Here is a 26,030-nt window from a genome sequence, read left to right on the forward strand (position 1 = left end):
TTACTATGTTATTTCAATGAAAAACCTTTCCTAACTACCACAATTTACAGATCAAAAATGATGATGCTCCTCTTGTTATTCTTTAGGGATATGAGTCAGTGATTGAATTGATGATTGCAATGCATTTGCAGTATAATCTGTAATTAAAAGACCACAGAAGGCAAACAGATTTAAGGCATAGATCAGTTCAGAAGTCAAGTGATGGCATTTTTAATTGTGTTGTTAATTTTAACTTATTCTGTGTCAATTAGATCTGGACTAATAATGATTAGATTCCTTAAGATTCAAATTATGCTGGCATTGAATATGCTGGCTTTACTTAATACTTAAATTATTCTTTCTGTTTGCTCATAAACAAGATTCTGAATGTAACAGACAAAGAGCATAAAAAGATGAGACCTCTGGTGAATTATAAGAGCAAGTTCAGAATACTGGTGAACTCCATTGTTGAATCATTTGTATTTCTTTTCTTGCCTTTTTTTGTTTTTTTCTGTGATAGGTAGGAGAGAGAATAAGTTAAAAAAACCAGGACTCTGGAGAGAATTGGATTGGTTTATTTAGGGTTTAATTTATTTGTTCCTTAGCAGAGGGAAATACTCTTAGCAAACATATTTACACAGGACCCTCTTCTAGACCTATGTAAATATTGTCAGCCACTGTCAGCAGAAGTCTTTTTGCCCTGGAAAGATCTGCCCTCTCCCACAGCACAGCTGTTCCTGTGTTTGTAGGAGGGGGCCTGGACATTGCTATTTGAAGGGCTTTTCCCATCACAAGGGAAATCATTGGTGCTTTTTGGCGGATTCTTCTTTACCCAACCACCCTCATGGGCTGTGCTCTGCCTCTCCTTCCTCATGCTTTCAAAGACTGATGATTGAAATCAGTGAAAACATATATTCTGTTTACCAGTGTTTCTAGGAAAAAAAAAATCTGTTTGTTTTTTCTTTACTAAATCATATTATAAAAGAGAATAAAAAATCTGTTGATGCGTAAGTAAAGTAGTTTAGCAGTTGGAATGGACACTTGGCTATTATAATAGTTTAGAGGAAAATAAACAGGACATCAAAATGAATAATCAGAGAATTTTGACAGGAAGCATTAAAGTGAACACAAATCAATTTGTTGCAATAAAACATGTAATTTCAAAATGCCACAATTCTGTGGAGGAAATACATTATCTTGTAAGTTACACAAGAGTCGAGAGCTACAGAAACCAAATAATATTACATTATTCTATCACAGAACTGTGCAAATGACAGATGCACTTAACAAGATATATTTCATATTAAGTGGCAATTCCAAAGCACTTGCATGTAAGGTGCTACACAATTAAAAATATTCAGGCACAATTTATTATGTGCAGTATACAAGGTAATAAAATTAATGGATGCACTTCAGATAATGATCTGTTTCCTCTGGGTACAGTATATTTATACAATGATTATACCAGAAGGTTTTAGAATGTGAAACATGAAAAGATTATGAACCAACTACTATTCATAAAATAATGTTTTACCAGAAAATGGGGTTTATATTGTTTCTTTGCCTGTTTGTGCACTTTTGGTGTGCCTTGGTAAAGGTGCTTCAGTTAGTCCAGAAATCAGTAGTTATCACAGAAGAAAGTTTCTAATAGGACAAGGAATGATGTACATTATTAAGCAGTAATAAATTAAAATTCAGAAAGTTTCACTTCAGTTAGAGGAAGAATTTCTTTTCTTTGGGGGTGGCAGAGCACTGGAACCCTGTGCTGCCCAGGGAAGTCATGAAGTCTCCCTCTCTGGAGACATTCCAAACCCACCTGGACACATTCCTGTGCCATCTGCTCTGGGTGACCCTGCCTTGGCATGGGGGTTGGACTGGGTAATTTCCTTCCAACCCTAATGATTCCACGATTCTGTGAAATTCTTGATTTTCCCCAATGGGTCAGACTTGCCCAAATGATCTCAAGTGCAAGTAACAGCCATTATATTACATCCTGCTGGAAATGATGTGCTAGCATCTGATGGACAATTTTGATTACCTGAATGGACTGAGAAATAAGAATTTTAAAAAGATATGTTATGGAGATTTTATCTTCCTTGCAGTAGGATATTCTGCCTAATGAAGGTGCACCTCTGCAATATTTTACCAAGCATGACTCTGCATAAACCAGTTTTGTACTGTCCATTTCAGGAACATGAAGAGTAAAAGCATTTCTTTCTCTATGTATTTATGGATTCACATTTAGACTCAAAGGTTAGATGTTAAATAAAATAATTAAAGAGAATTGAATAATAGAGGCTATTTTTACATTTTTAAATGTCATGTGAAGAGGGACCTGTGAGAAAAATAACAAAAGAGGATCTAGTGAATCTAGATTTTCATCTGAAATACAGTCCTCTCTGAATCCTAGAAGAAAACATTGCAGTGAAAAGTATTATTATATGTGGAGAATCCATGACTGCACTTCTGGTAATCATAATCTCGCCTAAGGGCACTTGGGAGACTGGCAGCTGAAAAGAAAGGAAAGGAGGAATAAATAAAGTGATCTTTTTATATCTATTCTGCCAAACTCACAAGCAATGTCTTCCAGGTTCAGAGATAATAATGAACACAATGGCAAGATAATCTGCTCTCTGTTCTGAATTTACAGCATTTTTATACCCAGCTCACAACAGAAACAATTGTTAAAATACAGTGTAGTTAAAGTCTTATTGTCTATACATATGCTTGTTCTTGCTGTTGTTAAGAGTCAGTATCTGTGTGTCTCCTGGTCTGTGATTGTTGTTACCCTGATGTGCTGTGCCGTTCAGGTTTATTCTGCCTCTTCACATGCTCCTTAAACATTAAACTTCTAGAAAATGTAGTTGTGCTACCACATCCCCAGATGCACACACACACTCACAGAAGACAAGATCACTTTTGGATTTTATTAAGATGTGTCAAAATCCTTTTAAAGCAGTTCACACTTCAAAGTTCATTTTATATCCTTGATCAGTCCTTAAAATGCGCTCTTCAGTTTTTTTGAGTATAGTGTGGATGTGGAGCTGCTCCAACCACCACCCATTATCTCCCAGTAGTACTGGGCTTTCTATTTTTCCAGTAGTTTTGCTTTTTGAAATGCTGTACAATTTGTTTGGCTGGGGCACCATCCCAGAGCAAAAGCATATTCAGAGAGCTGCTATCAGGTTACTGCACAGTCTGTTTCCAAGTGGTTGTTTCCAAGCAACTCTGAGTGAAATAGCCCTGAGCTGGATCCAGAACAGGATTTGCCAGAGCACTATGATGCTCCACAACAGACATGATCCCCAATTATCATTTAGTGTAGTTTACCATATAGTATGCACTATAGCAATTCCTTAGAATATTTCATTATAAAAAATTCCAGTAGTTTTTATTACTTTTTACTACAGCAATTAGCTGTAATTAGGACTCTATTTCCTATGCACTACCTTCCAAAATTGCCGTGAACTTTACTATTTTTTAATCCTGATAAAGAAATTTTCCTGTAGATTTGGAGTGCAGATTGCAAACAAGAAAACCCGTATTCAGTAGTGTATCAAAGATTGCAGAAGTGGAGCACAGGAGGCTTTGTCTCATTTACTTTTAAACTTGCTTTAAAGAAAAGTAATTTTTATTATTTTGATTAAAACATATCTTCTGTTTAACTGGTTGGCTATTGTATGACTATGTGATGATGTTATTAAAAGTGTTCTTAATCATATGACATTGCTCAGTGATTTGAGAATTTTACTCGTTTTGAAATCAGCGTTGGCCTTATTGCCATCTGTATCATTACATGTCATTACAATTTAAAAAATGTTAGGGATTACATTTAAACTTCCACTGAAAAATAAATGAGATGATTAGGTTAATATTATTTTGAAGTCATTCTGAGTTCAAGTTACAGTGATTATGAATTATGTTAAGACACATTTTCTTATCTTTCATATGTATTGCTTTACTTTCTTCACAGAAAGTGAAGAAAATTCCTTTTTCCTTTTGATGGTTCTAAACAATTACCTTGTCTTCAATAACTAAAGTCAGTTTTATTTTATGAACTCTATAATAAGCATGATTATTGAACAACAGACAGGAATAGGCAAACTACATCAGAGAAACCAATCACTTTGAAAATAACCCTACAGAAGCATCACCTATGGTTTCTTGGCTGTCTTCTTCCTGTCTCCTTATGGTCATTATTGGACACTCAGGACTGGCCTAGATGGAGATTTGATCTGGTACTTTGTTTATTCCTCAGTGTTTATGATATATCTAAAATAATGTATAATGCAAAATATATGTGTTGGATTACCAGAAACCTCTAAATAACTGTGGAGTATAGTTCCTATTAATTGTAATCAGTCTTTTTACAGAAAAAAAGCCAGCAACAGTCTTGTACATTAAAATCTAATTTCAGTCCAGGCATAGTTTTCGAAATCCAGCTGTCAGGCCTTTGGTTATTTCTTACAGCAGTTTTAATTAGCTTTATGTATTGTATCTCTACTTTTTGCTTTATTCCCATTCTTGTACTTTAATGTAGTTTATAATTCATTCCCATAGCAACAAAAGTACCCAGACAGCAACTTTAAATATTTTTGATATGCTTTCCCCACTAATGTGTAACATCTGTAGATTCAGAACTGTTATTTGGTGATAAATCATTAACAGGATTTATGAGCTCTCAAATAGTGAAACTGAATTGTTAAATTATCCTACTTTTTTTTTTCCTTTTCTTTGTAACTTGTTTATCTTTAAGCATCTTCTCTTGTTTTTCTAGAGGGTCTGAATCCTGACAACATTAGACAAGCCTCAGAGCAGCTGAAGAGCCGCTGGATTGAGTTCTGTCAGTTGCTGAGTGAAAGACTGGCATGGCTGGAGTACCAAAATAACATCATTGACTTCTACTCCCAGCTGCAGCAACTGGAGCAGACAGCAATTGCTGCAGAAAACTGGCTGAGAGCACAGCCCACACCAGCAACAGATCCTGCTACAGTAAAAGCTCAGTTAGAAAGATGCAAGGTTAGAGATTGTTCAAGTTTTTTATGATATTGTGCTTCATAGGTGTTCCAACAGTGGGACAAATTATGACCTACAATGTTTCACTACAAAAATGGTAAATGGACTCCTTGGACTTACAAAGTAATTATTGAAAATATTTGTTCAAGGAAAGGGAAGACTGGTAAAGAAATAAAGAGGCAGTAGAACCCAGGATATGGGTCTTTAAAAATATGCCCCAAATATTTTATTATTAGGATACTTAGACACTTAGAGGGAGCTGTGTGCCTAAAGCCTTTTTCACATTTCATTTTAATGTAAAAATCTGTGCTTTTGGTTCCTCATTAAGAAAATATTGCTTATCACCTCTGTTAAGGATCTGTGCCTGGACATTGTCTTCAAGTCCAAAATTCTGCCATTGCAGACCACTTTACTTCTTATGCACCCTGTGTTCTGATTCAGTGTGGGTTGTGTAGCCAACTGGAGGAATATTTTTCTGTCACAATATGAGAGAATCACAGGAGTCTACAGAAAACTGTCACACCAATTCACTTATAATTCTCCCTAATTGTTTTTATTTGTGCACTGTACCATCATAGAAATTCTCTCTCTTACTGTCGACAGCTCTGTGGGTGGAGACCTTACAAGCAAATACTGATTAACAGCAATATATTGAAGTGTAGTATTGCATTATAAATTGCATGATATACTTGTAGAAGTTTGACTTTTAAAAATCTCTGACTCCAGAAGCTCTCAATCAGAAAATATTGAAACCCAAATTGAGATTTATGCTATTACTTCAATTTTCAGATATTTCCAAAATGGCATTGTGCCTACAGAGATCTCTCTTCTTGTGCAGAAAACTTTTCTTTGAATATCTCTACTATGAAATGTACATTTGGCTTACTTTGCTAATTTCTTTTATATTCTGTAGTTGCATGTGTCACAGTGTATACAAGGTATAATAGCACAACCCCATTGCTCTCTACAGTTTCCTGAGAAGGGCAGTGAAGAGAGAGGTGCTGATCTCTTCTCCCTGGTATCCAGGCACAGGATGCATGGAAATGGTTCAAAGCTGTGCCAGGGGAGGTTTAGACTGGAGCTGGGAGGGTGTTTGAAGAGTGTAACAAAAAGGCTTCCTGGAGAGGTGGTGGGTGTCAGTCTGTAGGAGCCATTTGGAAAATGTCCTTATCAATGTGCTTTAACTTGTCAGCCCTGAAGCAGTCAGGCCATTGGAACAGATGCTCCCTGGAAGTCCCTTCCAGCTGCTCTGTGCTATCCTAATCTTAACCTCAGCCTCTAATGTGTTACTGTGAGGCTGCTAGAAATCTCTGGGCATCTTCATTGCTCCTTTTCCACTTCATTTTAGTCTGTACATTATATAACATACATGGGTCCAGGATTATGGTACATGTGGTGTTTTTTTCTTCCCATCTTCACATGAAAAAGATGTTCCTTAGGATTGAAAATTTAATGTGCAATCCTTCTTATTTTCTTTGAGCAAAATGTCATGTGAAAGTGACTTTAAGGTGGCTTTAAGCAGTGATTTCAATCAACAATTTTATTGGGAGTAGAGGTATTGATTTGTGAGGAAAGGTTTAAAATGCTGAATAGATGTGTATTGTAACTGATGTGTTTGGAAGCAAAACAGTTTTGTAATGTGCACTGAAACAGTGGTGACTTCATGGCATTAGTGGTTTCATTTCTTGTGTAGCATATCTTGATTTTTTTTTTTCTTTGCACTTGCAGGATGAAATAATTCGAATGTCAACCCTGCAGCCTCAGATTGAACGGCTAAAGGCTCAAAGTCAAGCACTCAAAGAGAAAGAACAAGCACCAGTATTTCTGGATGCTGACCTTGCTGCTTTTACCAGCCATTTCAAACAAATATTTGCTGACATGCATGCCAGAGAAAAGCAGCTACAGACCAGTAAGTGTTCTTGACAAGAAGTCAATTTGCCTGACTAGCACACATAGAATAGGTGTTTATATTTTGCTTTCCCAGTTTTGTATTTGCTTTTGTGATGCTAAACCAGTAGTGCAATGCAGGTGCTCTCTTTTTGCAATTGAATTAGTCTTTCAAAAATTATCAGTTCATTCCATATTTTTTATTAAGAAATCAAGGGAAGGTGCACTATTCAGAAGCAAAGCTTCCACTCAATGTAGTTCTGCCATCAGACTTCCTCTTGTTAGTGTGTTTATGGACAGATTCAGTGATATTTTTTGGTACCACAAAACTGTCTTTGTTTATCTGGATTATAAGACAAGGCAGTCCATCTCTGTCAGTCAGTAGAGAGCAAAAACAGGAGATTTACAGAATGGAAATTTCCATTCTGTAGAAATCTAGAGCAGATTCACTCCTTAATTACAAGAGTGAATCTGCTCTAGATTTTTACAGAATGGAAATTTAACTCCATAAATCTTATCAAAGAGAGTAGCCACCTTAGCAAATCTAGTTTTTCATCATGTGGCCAGCTCTTTCTTATTTGCAAGACAGAACACATGACTGCCAGTTATAACATTATTTGTGATATTTTTAGTAAAATGAATTTTTCAAAAGGGACAAAGTGTTATACCAAAATAGAAAGTTAACTATTCCTAATTAATGATAGGTAGCATATCAGTAATTACTGTATACTTTCTGTATTAGCTTATGAAATTAATAAAGTATCACACAAAAAAGAATACAAATTTAATTTTTTCCAACAACAAAGATATTATTTGCCTCTTCAACCACTAATATCTCTAAATTATTGTAGTGATTTGAAATTTGACATAGTGCTAGCTCCTTCTAGTGGATTTTTCTAATATTCCTCCTAAATTCTTTCACAGAGTCTTGGATATTGTTTTTTTCAATACTAGATTACTGCACTGTTGTAGTTATTTTACATATGTCCAGATAGGCAAACTGAAGAGGTGATGATGCATGGGAGAACTGAAGAAATAAAATACAAGTGTCTCATAGCAAGTGATGAAAGAATGAATTGTAGAAATTTAACATTAAGGAGTATAAAGTTTCTTCATTACTCTAAATTCAGGATGAAAAATAGGCAAGATGTAAAAAACTGATTTTATATGCTGAAATCAGTTGCCATTCTTCCAACAGAAGCATAGCATGAATGCTGGCTTCTTTATGATTTCTCCTCTGTCTAAACTTCCATAATTGTTTGGTTTGCCACACCAAATTTTACTGTGGTGAGAGGCCATGAGTTAACCAGTGGATTGGTCCAGTAAGGTAAATATTGTTCAGTGCCTGACCTGTAATGTCATGGGCTTTAGTGAAGTTCTTCCTGGGAATTCCTTCCCCAGCCTGGGCTGCAATCTGCTCCTCCAGTGCCCTGGCTGGAACAGCTGTCCTGAGGTGGAAACTCTGACCAGGCTGGGGAGAGTCTCCTGTAGTGCAGGAGAACAGAAGTATTTACTCAATATTGCATGGAGCCCTGGACAGTTACTACTTTTCTTGTGTTGTACAGATGGGCCATATCCTGTGTCTTTATTCTGCCCTTATTTTAATAGAAAACATTGAAATTTCCTTAGAGTACCTTAGAACTTTCCATCTTTTATTTACATAAATTATTTTAATTATTTCCTACAGATGGAAAGGTCTCCTGAGGACTGAATGATGTATTGCAGATCAGTTATAATATTTGATCCTTTTTTCTTTCTCTCCTGTGAATAAAACCTACATGTGTTTAAAAAGATTTATTTTTGTTAATCTTCCATTAATTCTTTATCTTTTCTAATGAACGAGGGTATTTAGCCATTCTGTTTTTCAAGAGAAATTTTCCCTCATAAACAGTTTTCTCTAATTTTGGGAATTGTCACCCTCAAATATTTTTTGTTTGGTTAGGTTTTGATTGCGGTTTTTGAATGTGATGGCAGCTTAGTTTTGTTTTGGTTTTTTTTTTTTTTTTTAAACATTCAGGAGTGCTTAGTAGTTTCTCTCTGCTGCAGATTTGTCAATAAAATAATACTAAAGACTAACTCAGATTTTCTTACATGTTTTTCTCCATTATTTGACTAGCATTTCCAGTTATAAAGCCTAATTTAAATTCTGAAACCTATTTGATTGGGTTTTTTATTATTTTGTGGTGCTGGTTAGGAAAGAGCTACAATCTCATAAAATATTAAGAAATGCAACCCATTTTTGCATTTTACAGAATGTCTGTATATCCATATACACTTTGAATGTGATGTATGCAGCAATCCAGCTCTCTTTTCTCCCCAAACACATTTAGAGTAAGGTCTAGAATATTGCTATATAGAAAAATTAAAGGTCAGACTGAGCTTAAAACAGTTCAGTAATCTACAGAAGGGAGTGAAATAGACAATGCTGGCAATGATTCTAGTATGAATAACCTGATTTCCCAAGGAAGTTCTTAGATTTTGTAATACCCTGGTGAAAAAGGAGGTTTTGTACTTTATATTTACTTGTGTTGAAATTAACTTCTGCTACATCAGAGAGATTTCTAGGGAGCAGCATGGTCAGCCTCCCATTCCCCTGAGCCCAGGGAGAGCTGACAGTCAGTGTCAGGTAAGTGAATATTCCCCGGTTCCAACTCCCTCCTGGGTGGCAGCTGATTCATTCCAGCACTCCTCTGCTTCTGTGACTGAACTGAATTCCATTAAGGTGCTTCTGCTTTTCAGTCTCGCTGCATTGAGCTGCTACCCAGTTGTGGCCTTGATGGAGATGCATGTTCTCACTGAGATACATGTTCTGCTGAGGGAAATTGGATTTTTAGCAAGTAACTAAAAAAAAAGGCTTTTGTCACGGGTAAAATTAAAAGTATCAAGGTGGAGGTGACAAAGAAAAAGTCATATATATATCCATTTTTGTCTGCTTCATAAATTTATGCACTGTACTTTTCTTTCAACTTCTGATTCTACCTTTGCAGAATCAGTAATTCCCAAAGGTGAAGTGATCATTGTCATCATTGCTGTTGCTATTATTAATGATAAATTATTCATCTACATTCAAATGATGTTTCTTCTGTTTATTTCAGGAAGTACTTTAGAAAGCTTTTGCCTTCTGCATCTAGTAAAGATTCTTTAGACTTTTTATTTACCCATGCCATGTTTAAAATTATTTCATATGCACATTATTATTCTCTCTAATCCATAAATACAATATTTTAGAGTGTTGGATTACATAGTGCTCATGCAATTCAAACTTGGCAGAATTTTATAAGATAATAAACTAAAGTGACTGTAACGGTATAATGACCATTTAGAGTTTGTCTGCAATTATTCTGCTTTGGTTAAAACTTTGAACTGCTAACTTATTTTGATGCTTTAAGTGCATTGGAAATGGGTTATAAGTGGCAGTGAAATTGTAATGATACATAAAATAGTCTTTCACAAATCATTCTATACTTGAGGAAGAAAAAAATTAAACAAGTATCTTAAGCAAGTATCTTGAAAACTTCATAACTAAAAGTTTTCTTTAAGACCTGAACTATGATTTATTAGTAAAAATATTCATTGCTCTTTGATTTTGAGGGATAAAGTTTGCTTAACTTTCTTTAAATATGTCTTTGAAGCTGAAGATACAGTTCAGATGTGTGTGAGAATTTATTGTTTTAATAAGTAGGATGCAAGCAATTTCTTTTCTTTTTTTTTCACCCCATCCATTTCCTCCAGTAATTATTTTTTATGTAAATCAAGATCAAAAGGACAAAGCAGCCTGTGAAATGAATGTGTATGAGATAATGTCCTCTCCTCTGTAGGTGATTTTGTCCTTTTCCTCAGTGGTAAAAATGAATATTTTTATGGATGAAAAACAAACCCACCTGAAAAATAATTGTGTCTTTAAAATATATTTACTGTTACAAAAAGTCCTGTAGAACTGGAGAAGGGCTTCCCTGGAAGTGTTCAAAGCCAGGTTGGATGGGATTGAGCAGCCTGATCCAGTGGGTGTCCCTGCCCATGATGGGGGCTGGAACTGGATGATCTTCAAGCTTCCTTCCAACCCAAACCACACTGTGATTCTTTTATTCCTTTCTGTTTCCTTCGTGAGCTTTTCAACAAAGAGAATTGGAGGTCTTAAATCACTTGCATAACATTGATCAAGTATTACACAAGATTCCTTATGAGACTTTCTGGTTAAAAATATAGGATAAGGAAATCACAGCTTTTATTAATAAAGACCTATTGATGAATTGGTTCAAGTATTTGTATTATAAAATAAGTAAAACAAATTTGTGAAAACATCAGCCTGACTTTACTACTGAAGAGATTTTTATTGGAAATAAATGAAGTTCAATCTTGTTAATTTATTTCAGGGAATAAGTCTTTACTAAAATGGTCCCATAGATTATATTTATTGTCTTTCACAATGGTGTGATGAACAGTGGGATTTGTAATGACTGCAGGAGAAACACATTGCATCCTATCCACTGGGATTTGATCAGTGTTGAGATAATTGTATTCTCATTTCATTTCTGACTTGGGAAAATATTTTTGACTGAAAAATCTGGTCACAAAAACCAAGGAAGCAGTGAGGAAAAACAAACAAAGTATTTTACTTACTTGTAAAGCTGTTTTCACATATTTAGATAGTTCTGTTTATTAGAAATAAATCCTAACTAGCTATTTGAACATTTTGTTTCCACACGTATGGGCTTTCTCTAAAAGAAATACGCAAGTGCAAATGCATTTGCCTGTCTGTTCTCAAGGCTTACCATGTCAGTCACACAAAAATGCATTCCCTACAAGTGCAATAGATTAATACAAACACATTTTTCCCCTCTGGGATGGGAACCGTATTCTGATATTTCACAATAACACTTTTGTGATTTCTGTCTGTGATATTTTGTTACAGTTCTGCCATGGACCTAGTTTTGCTATATCTAAACTAGGCCCATATTGAGGACATACTAGATCTTTCTCATTGCCAATTCTTTTTTTTTTTTTTTTGATAATACAGCAGAATCCATATTAATGAGATTTGCTTACGGTGTGGACTTTAGTCCATAAATATTAGTGTCACAAAGCAAATTTTAAGATAAAAAGAAACAGGTCTTGACTGTGGGTTTATATTATTACCATGGGGAATTTAGAGATTCATATTGCCCACAGAGAGGCCATAAATGAGTTAAATTATTTAGACAGTTATAACTGGGTAATGTGAATCCCACTGTGGGAGCTTGACTGAATTCTCACCATTGCCATCATGTGCTGCTAAAATAATAAAGGCTCTTCAGTGCCATCCTAAAAGTTAATCTGCTTCCTTGTGGATGAAAATGCTGACACATTGTCTGTCTTAAAGAATCAAAAAGTGTTTCATTATTGCTAATTTGTAGTAATCTGGAAACGTGAAATGGGAAAACGATGGTTACACTCAATTTAACAATGCTTTCTTAAATTAATATTTAATAACCAAATTGCAAAGACACTAATTTGATTAAATCAACATTTGTCTGCCCATTGAACTCTTATTTAGTCCATCCAATAGTAGGAAGCATAACTCATTACAATTGAATGAAATGTCTTGCAATGTTTGGATGGTTTTAAAATTTTTAATATTATTGGCAAAGTTACAGGATTAGAGTTTGATGCAATCTGGTGGAGTTTGCTATAGCAGTTTTCAACTGTTCTGAGGTACTCCAGTACTACCAAAAATAGCTGTTCTTTTACTTAAATGCTTGAAGTTATACATTAGTCTTAAGATGTTTTTTTCATTTAAAGGGAAAAATGATTGACAGAAGTCAAACATATATCACAACACTAAACTCAATTTCATATTTCTAAATAAAACTGCAGTTAAGAGTTGTATAATTCTTTAACATATCTGAGCTGCTCAAATTATATCTCCATTTGTTTGGAGTGTAGAGTTTAAATGTATGCTCTATTGTAAAGTAGAAGTTTGGATAAAATGAGCCAAAGACAATATAAATTTCACTAAGGAAAGAAAATGTTTAAGATGTTACTGGATGAGATGGAAAATGTTTGCATTTGTATTTCCAAGAATATATTACTATTGATTTCTGTGAGTCAAAAATACCTCATAAGGGAAGTAATTCTTGTCTTTCCTGGTACCAAGTTCTATCTTTTGTAAATCCCCAGATTTAATAAATCACATCAGGCAAGTCTTTTATGAGAAAATTTTGCCATACAATGTGCATTCTTCACAAGAGGGATTGTCCTGATTTTAGGAAGTTATGATATCTGACTGTAAATATAAGGTTTTTTACATGTAGCATTCTGTTGATCAACTAAAAAATTAAAATCTGAGGTACATTCTGCCAAGCACTGCTGTATGATGTAAGCAAGCTTTCACTTAAAAATTTTAACTGTATTTTTTGTCAAAACTACTTTTTGGACAGCTTTATTATTTTTCTGTAAATTTCTTTTTGAAACACCAGAGAATATTGAGGAGGATATAGGAGATACAAATGGGTGCAACTTTTTTTTAGCTTTTATATTTTTCATTATTATGGACAAGTTGGAAATGTTTCAGTTCCAACCAGCCGTGCTATTTGTCTACAGATTTTTCAGTGAGCATAGAGGCAACTGTTGTTGATGGCAGAGGGAATGTTTCTGCTAATGAGTTGCTTATGTGTGTGCCAGATGTTGTCTATTTGCAGTAGCTGTAATATTGACACAATAAGCACAGTTCAATAAAATTCAACTTTATTGTAGAAGGAAGATTAATTTTCTAAGCTTTTAACAGATGCCTTAAATGGAACATTTTGCTTGAACAGAAACATTGAACACATAAACTTTGTTCTTAAGACATTTCTGAAATTATATTGTAGGTTAAGTACAATGATTTGTCTGTTGATCTCTGAACACACGTATTTAAAATAGTTGTGTTGGGCATATAAGTCGTCTTCTGACCTATAATAACACAGTCAAATGGCACACAACTCATAAAATGGTAGAGATATCTCAAATATTAGAAGGAATATGTTTGTTTTTCAAACATATATTTTTATAGTTCTGATAGACACTGGGCCTGTTGCAATGTCTTGCAAAAGAGCTGTAGACTTCAATAAGGCTTGGTCTTTTACCAAGGGTCTTCTGTCAGCAAACTGAATAGTGAAGCAAAAAATTGTTTTATTTCCTTCTTCCTTCTTTTATTTCCTTCCCTTTTTTTTTTCCCCATTGAATATAGTTTCTGACAGTTTGCCTCCTGCACACTACAAGGAGACAATGAACACTATACTTATGTGGATGCAGCAGTCAGAAACTAAACTCTCCATGCCTCAGGTTGCAATTGCTGAATATGAAACCATGGAGCAGAGACTCAGGGAGTTCAAGGTGAGTGATCAAGCTGCGAGCAAAAATGTCTCAAATGAGAAGTTTAGAATAGAACTCTAGTTTGGTACATGAATCTGCTGAAGCCTGTGGATCTTGAGTAAATAATTCTCATTTTGGTTTCCAGGGCTTCAGGATATGGTGGTTGCTTGCTTATAGTGGTTCCTGAAGTTAAGAAATTTAAAATGGTGCTCACCATTGAAAGCAATTTTATAAGATATTGAAAATGTTAAGGAAAAGCCCTAGTTTGTCCCTATGGCATATAAAATATTCCTTTGATGATAGTTCCGGTAGTAAAACATAGATTTCAGTAATTTCATTTTCGAGTGCTGACATGAAAACGATTCTGATTTGCAAAATGCAGCACAGTCTTTTGACAGGTTTCCTGTCAAATTTACAAGTAGACAAATGTGGAACAAATTTTGCCAGTGGCTACAAACCTTCCCTGTATCTCAATGTCTGACTGAGTTTCTACTCTCAGATGGCTAATGAACATATTGTTTGATGCTTATTCAGAAATAAAACTTAGAATATAGAAAAAAATATATTAAGTAAATTTGGGCTGAGAATTACAAAAGTTTTAAGAAGTTATAAAAAACATTGTATTACAGATTCAGTTATCTAAGTTTATTTTTTTCTCCATGTTCTGGTTCTTTTCTCTGATTCTTTTGAAAGTGTCATTATCAGGGCCATTGCAAATTCCTATCTCAAATGAATGAAATGCATGTAGACCACATCTATTAACAAGTATAATATATATATATATTATATGTATATAATATATATATTCTCAGTTCAACTAAAAAAGCCTTCTACATTGTATGAGAAAAACAATTCCAAATTGCTCAGTGAATTATGCCATTGCATGTTTTAGCAAAGGTGACCTCTGTGTGCTGCCCGTGTTTGTGAAACAAAGAGAATTGCCTGGCACGTGAATTCTACTCGCTTCTTATTCACAGGCTCTACAAAGTTCTCTGCAAGAGCAGCAGAAAGGGCTGACCTATCTCAGCACGACTGTGGAAGAGCTGTCCAGGAAAGGCCCTGCAGAGGTCAGCCAGAGCTACCGCTCCGAGCTGGACGTGGTCCTGGGCCGCTGGAAGAAGCTCTCGGCACAGCTGGCGGAGCAGTGCCAGAAGCTGGAGGAGCGCATGACCAAACTCCAGAGATTCCAGGTGCATCACGCTTTTTCTGCCTCTGCTTATGCCTGGTGCCTTGTTGCTGTGGGACCAAGGCAGAACACATTTAGGTGCTTGCAGGAATTAACACCAAAGTGAGAGATCAAAACGTGACCAGAAATGTGGTTAAATTTCTGCACGATTCTGATGAGTGGAGATTTTACTTTGAATTCTGATTTTGTGGTTCTTTCTAATTATGTTGTTTCGTTAGCAAAAAGTTCTAGTTTAATTAAAAATTTGAAATAATGTTCCTCTACTTCTTTTTCAATGTAGCTGAAGCACTTATTCATGCATCTGCAGTAGCTGTACCATATTGACTTTAATGAATTCACTTACATAATTAAAGTCACCTGTAATATAGTAGTATCTTGTCAGCACTTTCCAGAAAGCAGAAGTGTATTTCAGGTATTTAGAAGGGCAGCACTGGAACCTCACCTGGGTGTCTGTAAAGCTGCTTCTCACATTTTGCAGGGCTGTTTCTCACTTTTTTCCTCTCATCCTCTGTCTGTCTGACATTTTTGTCCTTTTTTAACTACATTGCCACTGAGCATCTCTAGCTGACCACTGCATCAGCCCTGTCCTGTGGTGATTCCACAGAGGGAAGCTGGAACTGTCTATGTTCAGCACAGAACAGCACCTGTCCTCTCCTCACAGATGCTACCCTACTCCCAAAACACATTAAAAAAGCAGGGCACTTTGCTTAAGAAATTCAAACTTTTGTCTTTTTTCTCCCCTTTCCCTCCCATCTTCACCCCCACCCCTTTTCCAAATTCAGAGCTTTTCCCACTGGTCTTAGAAAGGTCCTGAGCTTTCATGACCATGCTCATGTAAAACATTTAAAGCAGCGTGAGCCGTTGATGCACACAAATTTTACCCTTTATATTTATTGCTGAAAGCCCTCTGGTACACATCTAATATAAAAGTTATTGTCTTTTGAACTTGTTGAATGACTTCTCATCCAGATTATTGTTTTAGCTGCTGTAATTTATGGAATGCATCAGTGTGGCATATGATGAAATCAGTGTTCATAAACAAAATGCATTTACAATCTGATTAAAAATGTGAGTCATACATTTGATCTTCATTGGTAGCAGGAGACTAATTTCTTTTTAAGAAAATCCCACCAGATAAATATTTTACCACATTAATGAACTAAAAGTATTCTTGTAAAGGTATTAAAGTTTCATCATGAAATATGATTCTGAACTATTTTTACTGTTGGATAATGGAATGCACAGTAGATATTTCAACAGTGTTTTGGTAATTGCCATTCTGGAGTATACTGACAATTTTTGTATGATTAATTTTATTAATTCAGTTCATTTTCCATGATAGCCTGGGTTTTTTAAAGTATATCAGTCACATTAGGGAAATATTCCCTTTGGTTACTCATAATAGTTACTAAGGCACATTTGTATACATTTTAGGATGCAATCTCTATTCTAGCATCCTTTTTTGTGCTTTAATTCAACTTTACATTCAGCATGTAATATTGATATGTATTTCATTGGTGATGAAAACAGTTTGATGAAAAAATGCTTTATAATTTACTTCTAAAGTTTTTGCCAAATATGTGTTTTATTTTAATATGTGCATCTGATTATCAAAGATAGCATTTTAAGGTAATTTTAAGTGGTATTTTTAAATTTCATTCTGCTTTTCAAGTTATTAGATTACCTATGTAATGTTTCCAGGACTGGTAGCATTCCCTCTTTTCAAGTATTTGAGGTCAAGATTTGTTTGTTAACTGCAAGAGTTAAATAAAGGCTATGGAAATAATATTCCTATTTTAGTAGTAGAAACAGTAACTGAGAGACTCTGAAATGACTCATTGACTCATCATATGATTTTAGTTTCTGAAGTGAATTTCTTTCAGTTACATTGGCTTTTTTCATTCTGAATAGTAAGGGTGTTTTTCTGTGCTGTGTTCTGTTAGAAATATAGTCACTAGGGCATATAACTTCCAAAAGGAGTCTCAAGTTTAAATGAAAGCACAGACCATTTGATGGGTGAGCCCAAATTAAATGCCAAGTATGAGTAATCTGAAGCTGTAGAATGAAACAATGAACAAGCATGCAGTATCTAAACACAAATGATATCTAGAAGGCATAAATTTGAGAGCCATAAGGTTGTCTGCTCATAGACACATTAAACTTGGTCAGAAATGGTCAAAGTACAGGTTAAAGTGTTGATGACAGACCCAGGTAAAATTGGTTTTACTTGTTTGCTGTGTTTGTATTTTCAGACAGTTCAATAATGTTGAAATTACATTGCAATGAGTTTTGGTTGTAGTGTCAGGATGAATTGCACTCTTGCCAGTCAGGTTTTGTGTGATGAAATGAAATGTCTTTTTATACACAGAATGACACTAGAACACTGAAGAAGTGGATGGCTGAAGTGGATGTTTTTCTGAAGGAAGAGTGGCCTGCCCTTGGAGACTCAGAAGCACTGGAAAAGCAACTTGAGCAATGTACAGTGAGTATTACCTGCCTGCTTGGCAGTTACTCGATTCTTCTCTAGGAGCTGAATTTATACAGAAGTTACACAAATGATTACTGTTCCTAAAAATAAATTCATGTAGAAAGAGGATTGCCTTCTTCCGTGTATTCAAACCATTCTCATGTCCTGGGTTTGAAGGAAAATTCAGTTATAACAAGGAAACTTTAATACCAGAAGGAGGCAGGTATTAAAGTGACTTTTTTTTTAAATACAGGAAATAATATGTAATTAGCCTCTAAAGTCAACTGTTTATTTACTTTGTTGAGCTTTTGAGTGTTGCATTTTTTTAAAAAATCTGTATAATCTGTACCAATTTTTTTTCCCGTATCTGTTCCTCATGTGATTTATAAACTTTTCTGATTGTAAAAAAAGAACTTGCAGGTACTGTGAGTTATTGTGAGTTATATCCATTCTTTGTCACTAAACTTACAAGTTCCAGGATGGTATCCCAGCAGAGTTTTAAAGCATCATGAAGTATTGGTACTTCCATCACAGGGTTTACAAATTCTTCATGTCCCAGCAGAGTGTGTAAGTGCAGTGAATCTTGTAATCTGTGATGGCCCCTGTCTATATGCTCAGTGGAATTTACAAGTTCTGTAAATTTTCTGGAAGGATGTGTAAATATTATGAAATGCTACATACAGAGCGATCTTACAGAACTGCAAGTTCTCTCATATTTTCTCTTAGCCATTATTTAAATAAGAATTATCGTTATTTTTCACCATTATAATGGAATATTCTTTTGGAAATGTGAATAAGAGATCTAGGTGTTTCTCATGTCTTCAATCAACAGCAGGGAAGCATTTTAAGAGATACATTTACACATTATATATGTATATATTTATAGTGCATACATAACATTTAAAAATTACATTATTTTATTTGGTAAACAACAGCTTGCCACATTACAGCTGCTCATTCCTTTTTAATTTCTTCTCATAAATAAGTCTGTTGATTGTCCTCATTTTACTGGAGATCTGGACCCCAGACAAGTCAGAATCTCATGCAGACACATTTTCATAGGGATATCATATCTGAAACTTTGTGTGAATTCTGCTTGCCTAAACTTCTGCTCTTCCTTTAGGCTTTAGTAAATGATATCCAGACAATCCAGCCCAGTTTGAACAGTGTTAATGAGATTGGGAAGAAAATGAAGAGTGAAGCAGAGCCAGAATTTGCTTCCAGAATAGAGGCAGAGCTAAAGGATCTCAATGCTCAGTGGGACCACATTTGCCAACAGGTACCAAGTCTCCTGCTGTGACTGGTTCTTTTTAAATTAACCATCAGGGTTTTCATTGGCAGAATTTGTCCTTCTATTCATATGCAAATGAAGCTGAATGTAGAGGTATTAATTCAACTAATATTTTACAGAGTGCAATTTAGGCTGTAGCAGTATATGTAAAGTATATTTATTTATAACACAATACCTTCCTATTTTTACAATAAAGATGCATACTAATATATTAGGTCTAACAGCAGTATGATTTATGGCTTCTGATAAACTGGATTTCTGAAGGTGTTGTTTAGGCATCTGCCAAAACAATCAAGTTCTGTACTTAGTTTTATGTTTTCTTGTATATTGTTCAAATTGCATGTCATTACTCTGGATGAAAAAAGACATTAAAGCAGTGAAGGGTTCGTAATTGAATAACTCAGAATTAAGAGTATGTGCACATATGCATGTGTATAAATTATTCTCCAGTAGTCACACAGATTTGAAAGAATGAGACATAACAGGAAAGGACAGTTCTTTTATTTTAGTTAAAGGCATTGTTAATAAATCATTTTACAGAGTAAGGAAGCTAAAAATTACTCTTATTTCACTGATGGCATTTGGATTCTTATTCTTTATGACAGTTCATCATGTTGTATTACCTTTAAATTTTTCCTACTTGCCCTTTTCTGTTGTGTACCTTTTTAATGTATATTTTCATGAAAGTAAAAGTGTTACCTTTTAATGAGGTATAATATGTTCTTAAATTTTTATTATTCACTTAACATGTGAAAAATAGCCTCTCTATATTTTTTGATAAACATAAAAAAATTGATCTTTGAAATCTGTAAGACATTTTATTGATCCGGTTTTGTATTCTTTCCCCTTTCACTACCATGGAGTATTTAATTCCTTTTTTTTTCTTTGTGATATTAATAAGCTGGATACCTTGGCACTTCTTTCACAGAAATTCAAAGTATTACCTTACAAGTATAGTAGTCTGTCACTGTTCTGTTCTGACTTCCTTGAAAATCTGTCTGTAATAATCTGTTTCATTCAACACAAGGCACAAATTATTTTGTCTCACTGGGCATTTCTAACTCAACTTCTTCAGCAATAGCTATTAAAATGCATGAATAATAATTACAAAAATCAATTTGGTTTGTAGAGGTTTCTTGAGAAGATTTGGAAAAGTCAGCTTGGGTTGATATACATGCAATTAATATGACTGTGAGAGCTGGCAGTTGTCATTGGCAATCCAGATACTCTTTTCAGGTGATAGAAGATTACCTTCTCTTCTTGTGCTGGGACTGAGGAAGAGATAATTTTGCAGAGCAACATGCAATTCTGCTTTTATACTTGTTGCTTGTTGCTCTATTTTGTTCTGTAAAACAACATTTATGTGGAACATCATTTATGTTTAACAGCCAGTCCTCAAGGATGAGTAACAAATCAGTAAATGTCAGAAATGGAGACCAAACACGAAGAAAAATTCTCCTGATATTGCTAAAAATAAAGTTTACTGAAGCAGCACCACAGAGCAGAATACTGTAGAAATAAGCTCTGCAAGACCAATTCTGAGAAATGGCACCAGTGCAGCTTACTATTTTTGGATGCAAACTTCTTAATACTATTGAAAGATGATAAATGCACAATCAGGGACAATTTTGATAGGTTAATGCACAATGGATAGAATCAGAGAATGGTTTGGGATGGAGGTGATCTAAATTAATATCAAGTTCTAGTTCTATACGTGAGCTGGGTAATACAATTATATGACCCCCACTTAGTGATTTGCAGGTGATTTAGCAGTAACATTTTTCCCTTTTAGATAAATAGTTTCTTCCACTAGGAGGTTGGCCTTTTTCCTTACTTATTTGTAGGGTATTCACCTTTTGGAGACATTCTTAAATTACTTAATCAGCAGAAGAAAGATATGCATATTGCTTTATTCTCTAGTGAATTGCATTTGAACAAGTTAAAGGCCATCTGACTTTATAGCTCAAGAGCATTTGGTTTCATCCTTGAATGTGCTTTCAAAATCTCCTGTGGTTATTCTTTCTACATTTCACAGAAGCTAATCCCTGGGAGATGTTCTTTTCCACAGTTGTTTTCTGATCACCTCAGCATATGGTGTAGATTCTCATTCTAGTATCATTACAGCACTTGTTCTGCAGGGCCACGATTTGCTAAAAAAAGGATGTATACAAATGTAGTACTTTTTTGATTGTTTGTTATTATTATCTACCTAATTACTAGTTAACATCTGCCTAATAACAACAATTTTATTATTCTAGGATTTAATTTGATTCTTTTCAGGCTAAAACGTTTTCAAGTTTGTACAGTAGCTTTGCTCCAAGTACTATGTAATCTTTTCTTTCTTAAAGGCCTATGCTAAGAAGGCTGCATTAAAAGGTGGTTTGGATAAGACTGTGAGTCTCAGAAAGGATTTGTCAGAGATGCACGAGTGGATAACACAAGCTGAGGAAGAATATCTGGAAAGAGATTTTGAGTATAAAACACCTGATGAGTTACAGAAAGCTGTTGAGGAACTGAAGGTAAAATATGAACTAATTCATTGAGCTGTGTTCAAATGTATTTTTGAAGCTCCCATTGTAAAGAAAGTCCACTCTTTCTTTTAGGAAAATACCTTTTCAGATCTAGGTGGCTTGAAGTAATTTCTATTTGCAATATACTAGAAGATAATTGATATTCTTCAACACCGCATTGTTTTTTTTTTCCTGTTTGCTTTATTGGATATTGATTTGGATGTAGCTTCAACATTCTTTTAATTAAGGAATAATTCATAAAATTTGGGTGTTAGCGGCAGTAGAGTGAAATCAGTTTTATCATCTCTTTGCATTAGAATGAGCAGAAAAAATTTAAGATGTTAGGATGCATCTTGGTGTGTGCTATGTATGAATATTATGTCTTTAATATAGGAATATAGAAACAGCATGTTTTGATCTCAATTAATAATGTTTCCTTCATGTGGGATTAACATGACCTTTGGACAAAACAACTAATTTGTGATACATGTTTAAATACACTCCTGCTAAACCACTGGATGTGGGCTTAATTCTTATTAGAGGTGAATTGTTTAGCTTGTGCTATTCAGGAAGCCAGATTATAACTTGATTGTCATGATATATAAAGCTTTGGCAATCTATTGAACACTTTGTTTTCAAGCTGTTAGTTTTCCATGTTTTTTCCAGTATTTGAGAGTTCAGACCATGCAACTGATGATCTCTTTATTTACTGACACATTATTTGCTGCCAGTCAGAATACACATAATAAAAGGAAATTTATGGAACAACTAATTTGTAAATGAGACAAATATCAAGAGTAAATATCTGCTTTAAAGATACAGTTCTTTTTTAGTAACTAAATAGCAAAACTCAATTTTATACATTGCACTGCATATTGAAACAGATGAAGTGCATAGTTTTATATACAATCACCATTATAGATTCCTGGTAGGTATTCTGCACCCAGATGAAGTACAGGCATATTCAGACTGTGGCACCTTGACCTAGGAAATAACCAGATCATTTGTCATGGTGTCACAACATTGAAAATCTGGATCAGAATTCTGTGTTTATTCTACAGCCCATTTCTTCCCACAGCTAGAGAAGAGGAAAGTCAAGAGCAACCTTGTAAACTTCCTCTAGCAATGGCAGCCTGATCACAATTATTCTGATTCATGGACTTACAGACCCAGAGAGGGAAAAAAATATTGTCAGGAATATGGTTTTGATTTGATGTTTTCCGGGCAGGGAGTTCTCATTGTAAATTCCTGTGAAGGCCTGTAGGCACAGATGACACTTTTTATAACATCACTGTTTCCAGTTGTGATATGATTCCAGTCATAGACACCAGAAAGCACTCAGAGGAAATGGTACTGAGTATGAAAATCTTTTTCATGAGACCACATAACAAGGAGGAGGAGCAAAAGTGTGGGCTATACAATAAAGAAAAAAGTATTTTCTGACTTTCTTTTTAAATTCAAAACAATGATAGTGACAAGAAGTATCTTTTTTCTTTTTTTTTTTTTTTTGCAATTCTTGTGATTTTACCATTAAATCTGGATACATGACTTTATAACACAACAGATTTTTTTTGATTGTTTGTAGTTCATAGGTTATGATGCTAAAGGTGCTTGGAGCACCTCTGGGAGGAAAAAAAAAAGTACTGAAAGGTTCCATTAGTCTGAGAGATCCAGAATGCTAGATGGTTGTGAGATGCTAAATTGTATTGTGTATTGGCAACAAATGAAACAAAAGTTTTTTGGATGCATTCAAGATTATTTCAGAAAGTCTGGGAATTGAATGTCTCCTGTTGTATTTTGTTTTGTTGTTTGTGGTTTTTTTCTCCATCTAGAAACCTTTCAGAGAATTCTGACAGTTACTAGAAATAACTTCCCTTCTTAAATCAGGACTAGAACTTCTCTTTTTCTCCTTTCCAGAGAGCAAAGGAGGAAGCTCTGCAGAAAGAAGTGAAAGTGAAGCTTATTACAGATTCCGTGAATAACTTTATAGCAAAGGCTCCACCTGCAGCTCACGAGGCTTTGAAAAAGGAGCTTGATGTCCTAATTACCAGCTACCAGCAACTCTGCAGCAGGCTGAATGGAAAGTGGAAGACTTTGGAGGTTTGATATCTTGTCAGACTTGTATTTATAGCCCTTCTAACTGCAAGAAGTAAGGTGGAGAGCACAGCTGTACTATCATAGAATTGTAGGTAGCCCAAGGCTATCCTTGCTTTATGAGCCATATACCAAATACCCCATGTTATGAGCTACACACAAAGTTATTCAAGATCATATCTGCTGGAGAGTTTTATTGCAGGAGAAGACTGAGACACAGCTCTTAGGTCAGAGACTGCAATGGCTGCTCAAGCTTCTCATCCCTTCTGACATCAAGCCAGGAATCTGGCTTTGTAGCAGCCCTGTGGTGCTCTCTTCATCAGCTCCTCTTGGCTTCTCTCTTCCATGGCTAAGGGTTTTGACTGGGTGGCCCTGGAGCTGGTCAGGTGGTGTTATCTCAGCATAGGAACAGCACTTGCTCTGCTGGCAATCTGAATATTTCCCATGCATTTTGAGTTGACACTGCCATTTTGGCCAACTCCATTGCAGATTCTTGCCATGGGAATATTTTTATATTATACAGTAGGAACAATGAATTAGGTATCTTGTTGTTAATGTTGCAAGAGCTAAATTTTGGTGGTGAATAATTTGCAAGAGCTAGCCTCATACAGGACAATAATGCACCAGAGTAGAATTTATCTTGTCTAAATTTCACTGTGGAAAATTAGGTATGCAGTCTAAACTGGTAATCTGCATTTAGCCTGATCATTGAGGATGTGTTGTTGCATGTTAATGTCCCTCTATAACCCTTATTTGGTGTGAGCAAAGTTTGGTGAGATGAATTCCATTCTGAGAAGCTTGATCTGCCAAGAGTGTAATGCATTTCAATAACATTATTTTGACTTGTACTAACAAAAAAAAATTATTTTGGAACATTTAAATGTTTTGTTTGTGTATAAAGTGCCATTTTTATCTGCTTATTTAAGTATCTTCAGGCACTGTATAAATAAAATATTAGACAATAATTTAATTTCAGGAGAATAAGAACATTTCACAATATTATGTTTAGTACTCTAGCACTTAAAAGGTCTATAAATTGCACTAAATGTGGTTTAGAATTAATTTCCATAGAGATTTTAGTCTGAATTCTTAAAAGCTGGTGTTTTATGAACCTGTGATTTAAACAATTAAAATATAGAATATATAAGGAATCTAAGTGTATTTTTATAATAGAGACATAAATTTCTAACATGGGTCTTTAAAGTTTCTGCTCTCTTTTATATTTATATAAGAAAACTTTACAGAAAACATATAAAGTGGATAGTACATGAAAATGAAGGTTCAAGTTGCATTTTGCAAAAGAGTTCACTTTTTCATGTTATTTTCTGTGATTTTGCACTGTTTAGTAAAAATGATAGTTTTCTTTTGTTATATATTGATTTGGATCAGATGAGTGCTGGCAAATAAAATCATATGGTCCCATTAGCTTCAGATATCAACCATGTTGCTTTGGGGCAGAGGCATGAATGTTTTCAGTATTTTAATGAGTGAAAATTTTCTGTGCAATTTTCAATCTAAATAAACCCTTTCTTCATCAGGAGGTATGGGCATGTTGGCGTGAATTATTGTCATATTTGGATGCAGAAAATAAATGGTTGAATGAGATTGAACTGAAACTCAAAGCAACTGAAAATGTCCAGGGAGGTGCAGAAGAGATTTCTGAGTCTTTAGATGTAAGTGCTGACTTAAATAATAACCCAGTCATATGTGTTGGTAAATTGTAAATTTCATGTCATTCTAAACAAACTATGAACTCACATTACACGTGAACAAGGTGCAGAATATTTCAAAAGTCCTAATTTCTTACTAGAGTTAACAAATGAGGATTTGAATTCAGATCAAGTCCACCTAAATCAAACAATAATTAAATGTCTTTTGCTGGGTTTTATATACAGTTTTGGTAATGCTAAAATAAACATTCTTAAAAAACCCAAAACCCTCACTTCAGCCAGTCAAAAAAATGTTGAAGGCTTCAGAGAGGACAAATTGTCATCATAATAGTACAACTATTGTTGTACTATTATGATGAAATGTTGTTTATTGCTCTTTAATTTTTATTCATGGAGCCTTTAAAATTAGTAGAAATTAAATTAATGCTTGTAGTGCATCAAAATACAAAATACTGCATTGATAATCCCTTTTTGCTGTTGAATTTCATCCATTTAGATACTTAAGTGGAATTTTTATATTGAGGTACAAGTACTCTTATTGAACTCCTTAGGCATAGTCCACATCTTTAAAATTAAGCATTAAATTTATTGCTATATG

The 26,030-nt window shown here is 34.7% G+C and overlaps 1 protein-coding gene across 8 annotated transcripts in view; it reads left to right on the forward strand.

Moving 5' to 3' along the window:
- DMD (dystrophin) overlaps positions 1 to 26,030 on the forward strand; it is a 1,046,004-nt gene that overhangs the window by 384,579 nt on the left and 635,395 nt on the right. For all 8 annotated transcript variants that reach the window (XM_077171917.1, XM_077171927.1, XM_077171925.1 and 5 more), the window contains 9 exons: positions 4,757 to 4,998; positions 6,724 to 6,904; positions 14,090 to 14,235; positions 15,192 to 15,404; positions 17,769 to 17,882; positions 18,991 to 19,146; positions 21,507 to 21,677; positions 23,586 to 23,768; positions 25,301 to 25,435. In XM_077171917.1, the coding sequence (XP_077028032.1) occupies positions 4,757 to 4,998; positions 6,724 to 6,904; positions 14,090 to 14,235; positions 15,192 to 15,404; positions 17,769 to 17,882; positions 18,991 to 19,146; positions 21,507 to 21,677; positions 23,586 to 23,768; positions 25,301 to 25,435 (1,541 nt within the window). The remainder of the gene's footprint in view (positions 1 to 4,756; positions 4,999 to 6,723; positions 6,905 to 14,089; positions 14,236 to 15,191; positions 15,405 to 17,768; positions 17,883 to 18,990; positions 19,147 to 21,506; positions 21,678 to 23,585; positions 23,769 to 25,300; positions 25,436 to 26,030) is intronic.

The sequence above is a fragment of the Agelaius phoeniceus genome, chromosome 2 (assembly GCF_051311805.1).
Source record: "Agelaius phoeniceus isolate bAgePho1 chromosome 2, bAgePho1.hap1, whole genome shotgun sequence".
In the NCBI taxonomy this organism is placed as follows: domain Eukaryota; kingdom Metazoa; phylum Chordata; class Aves; order Passeriformes; family Icteridae; genus Agelaius; species Agelaius phoeniceus.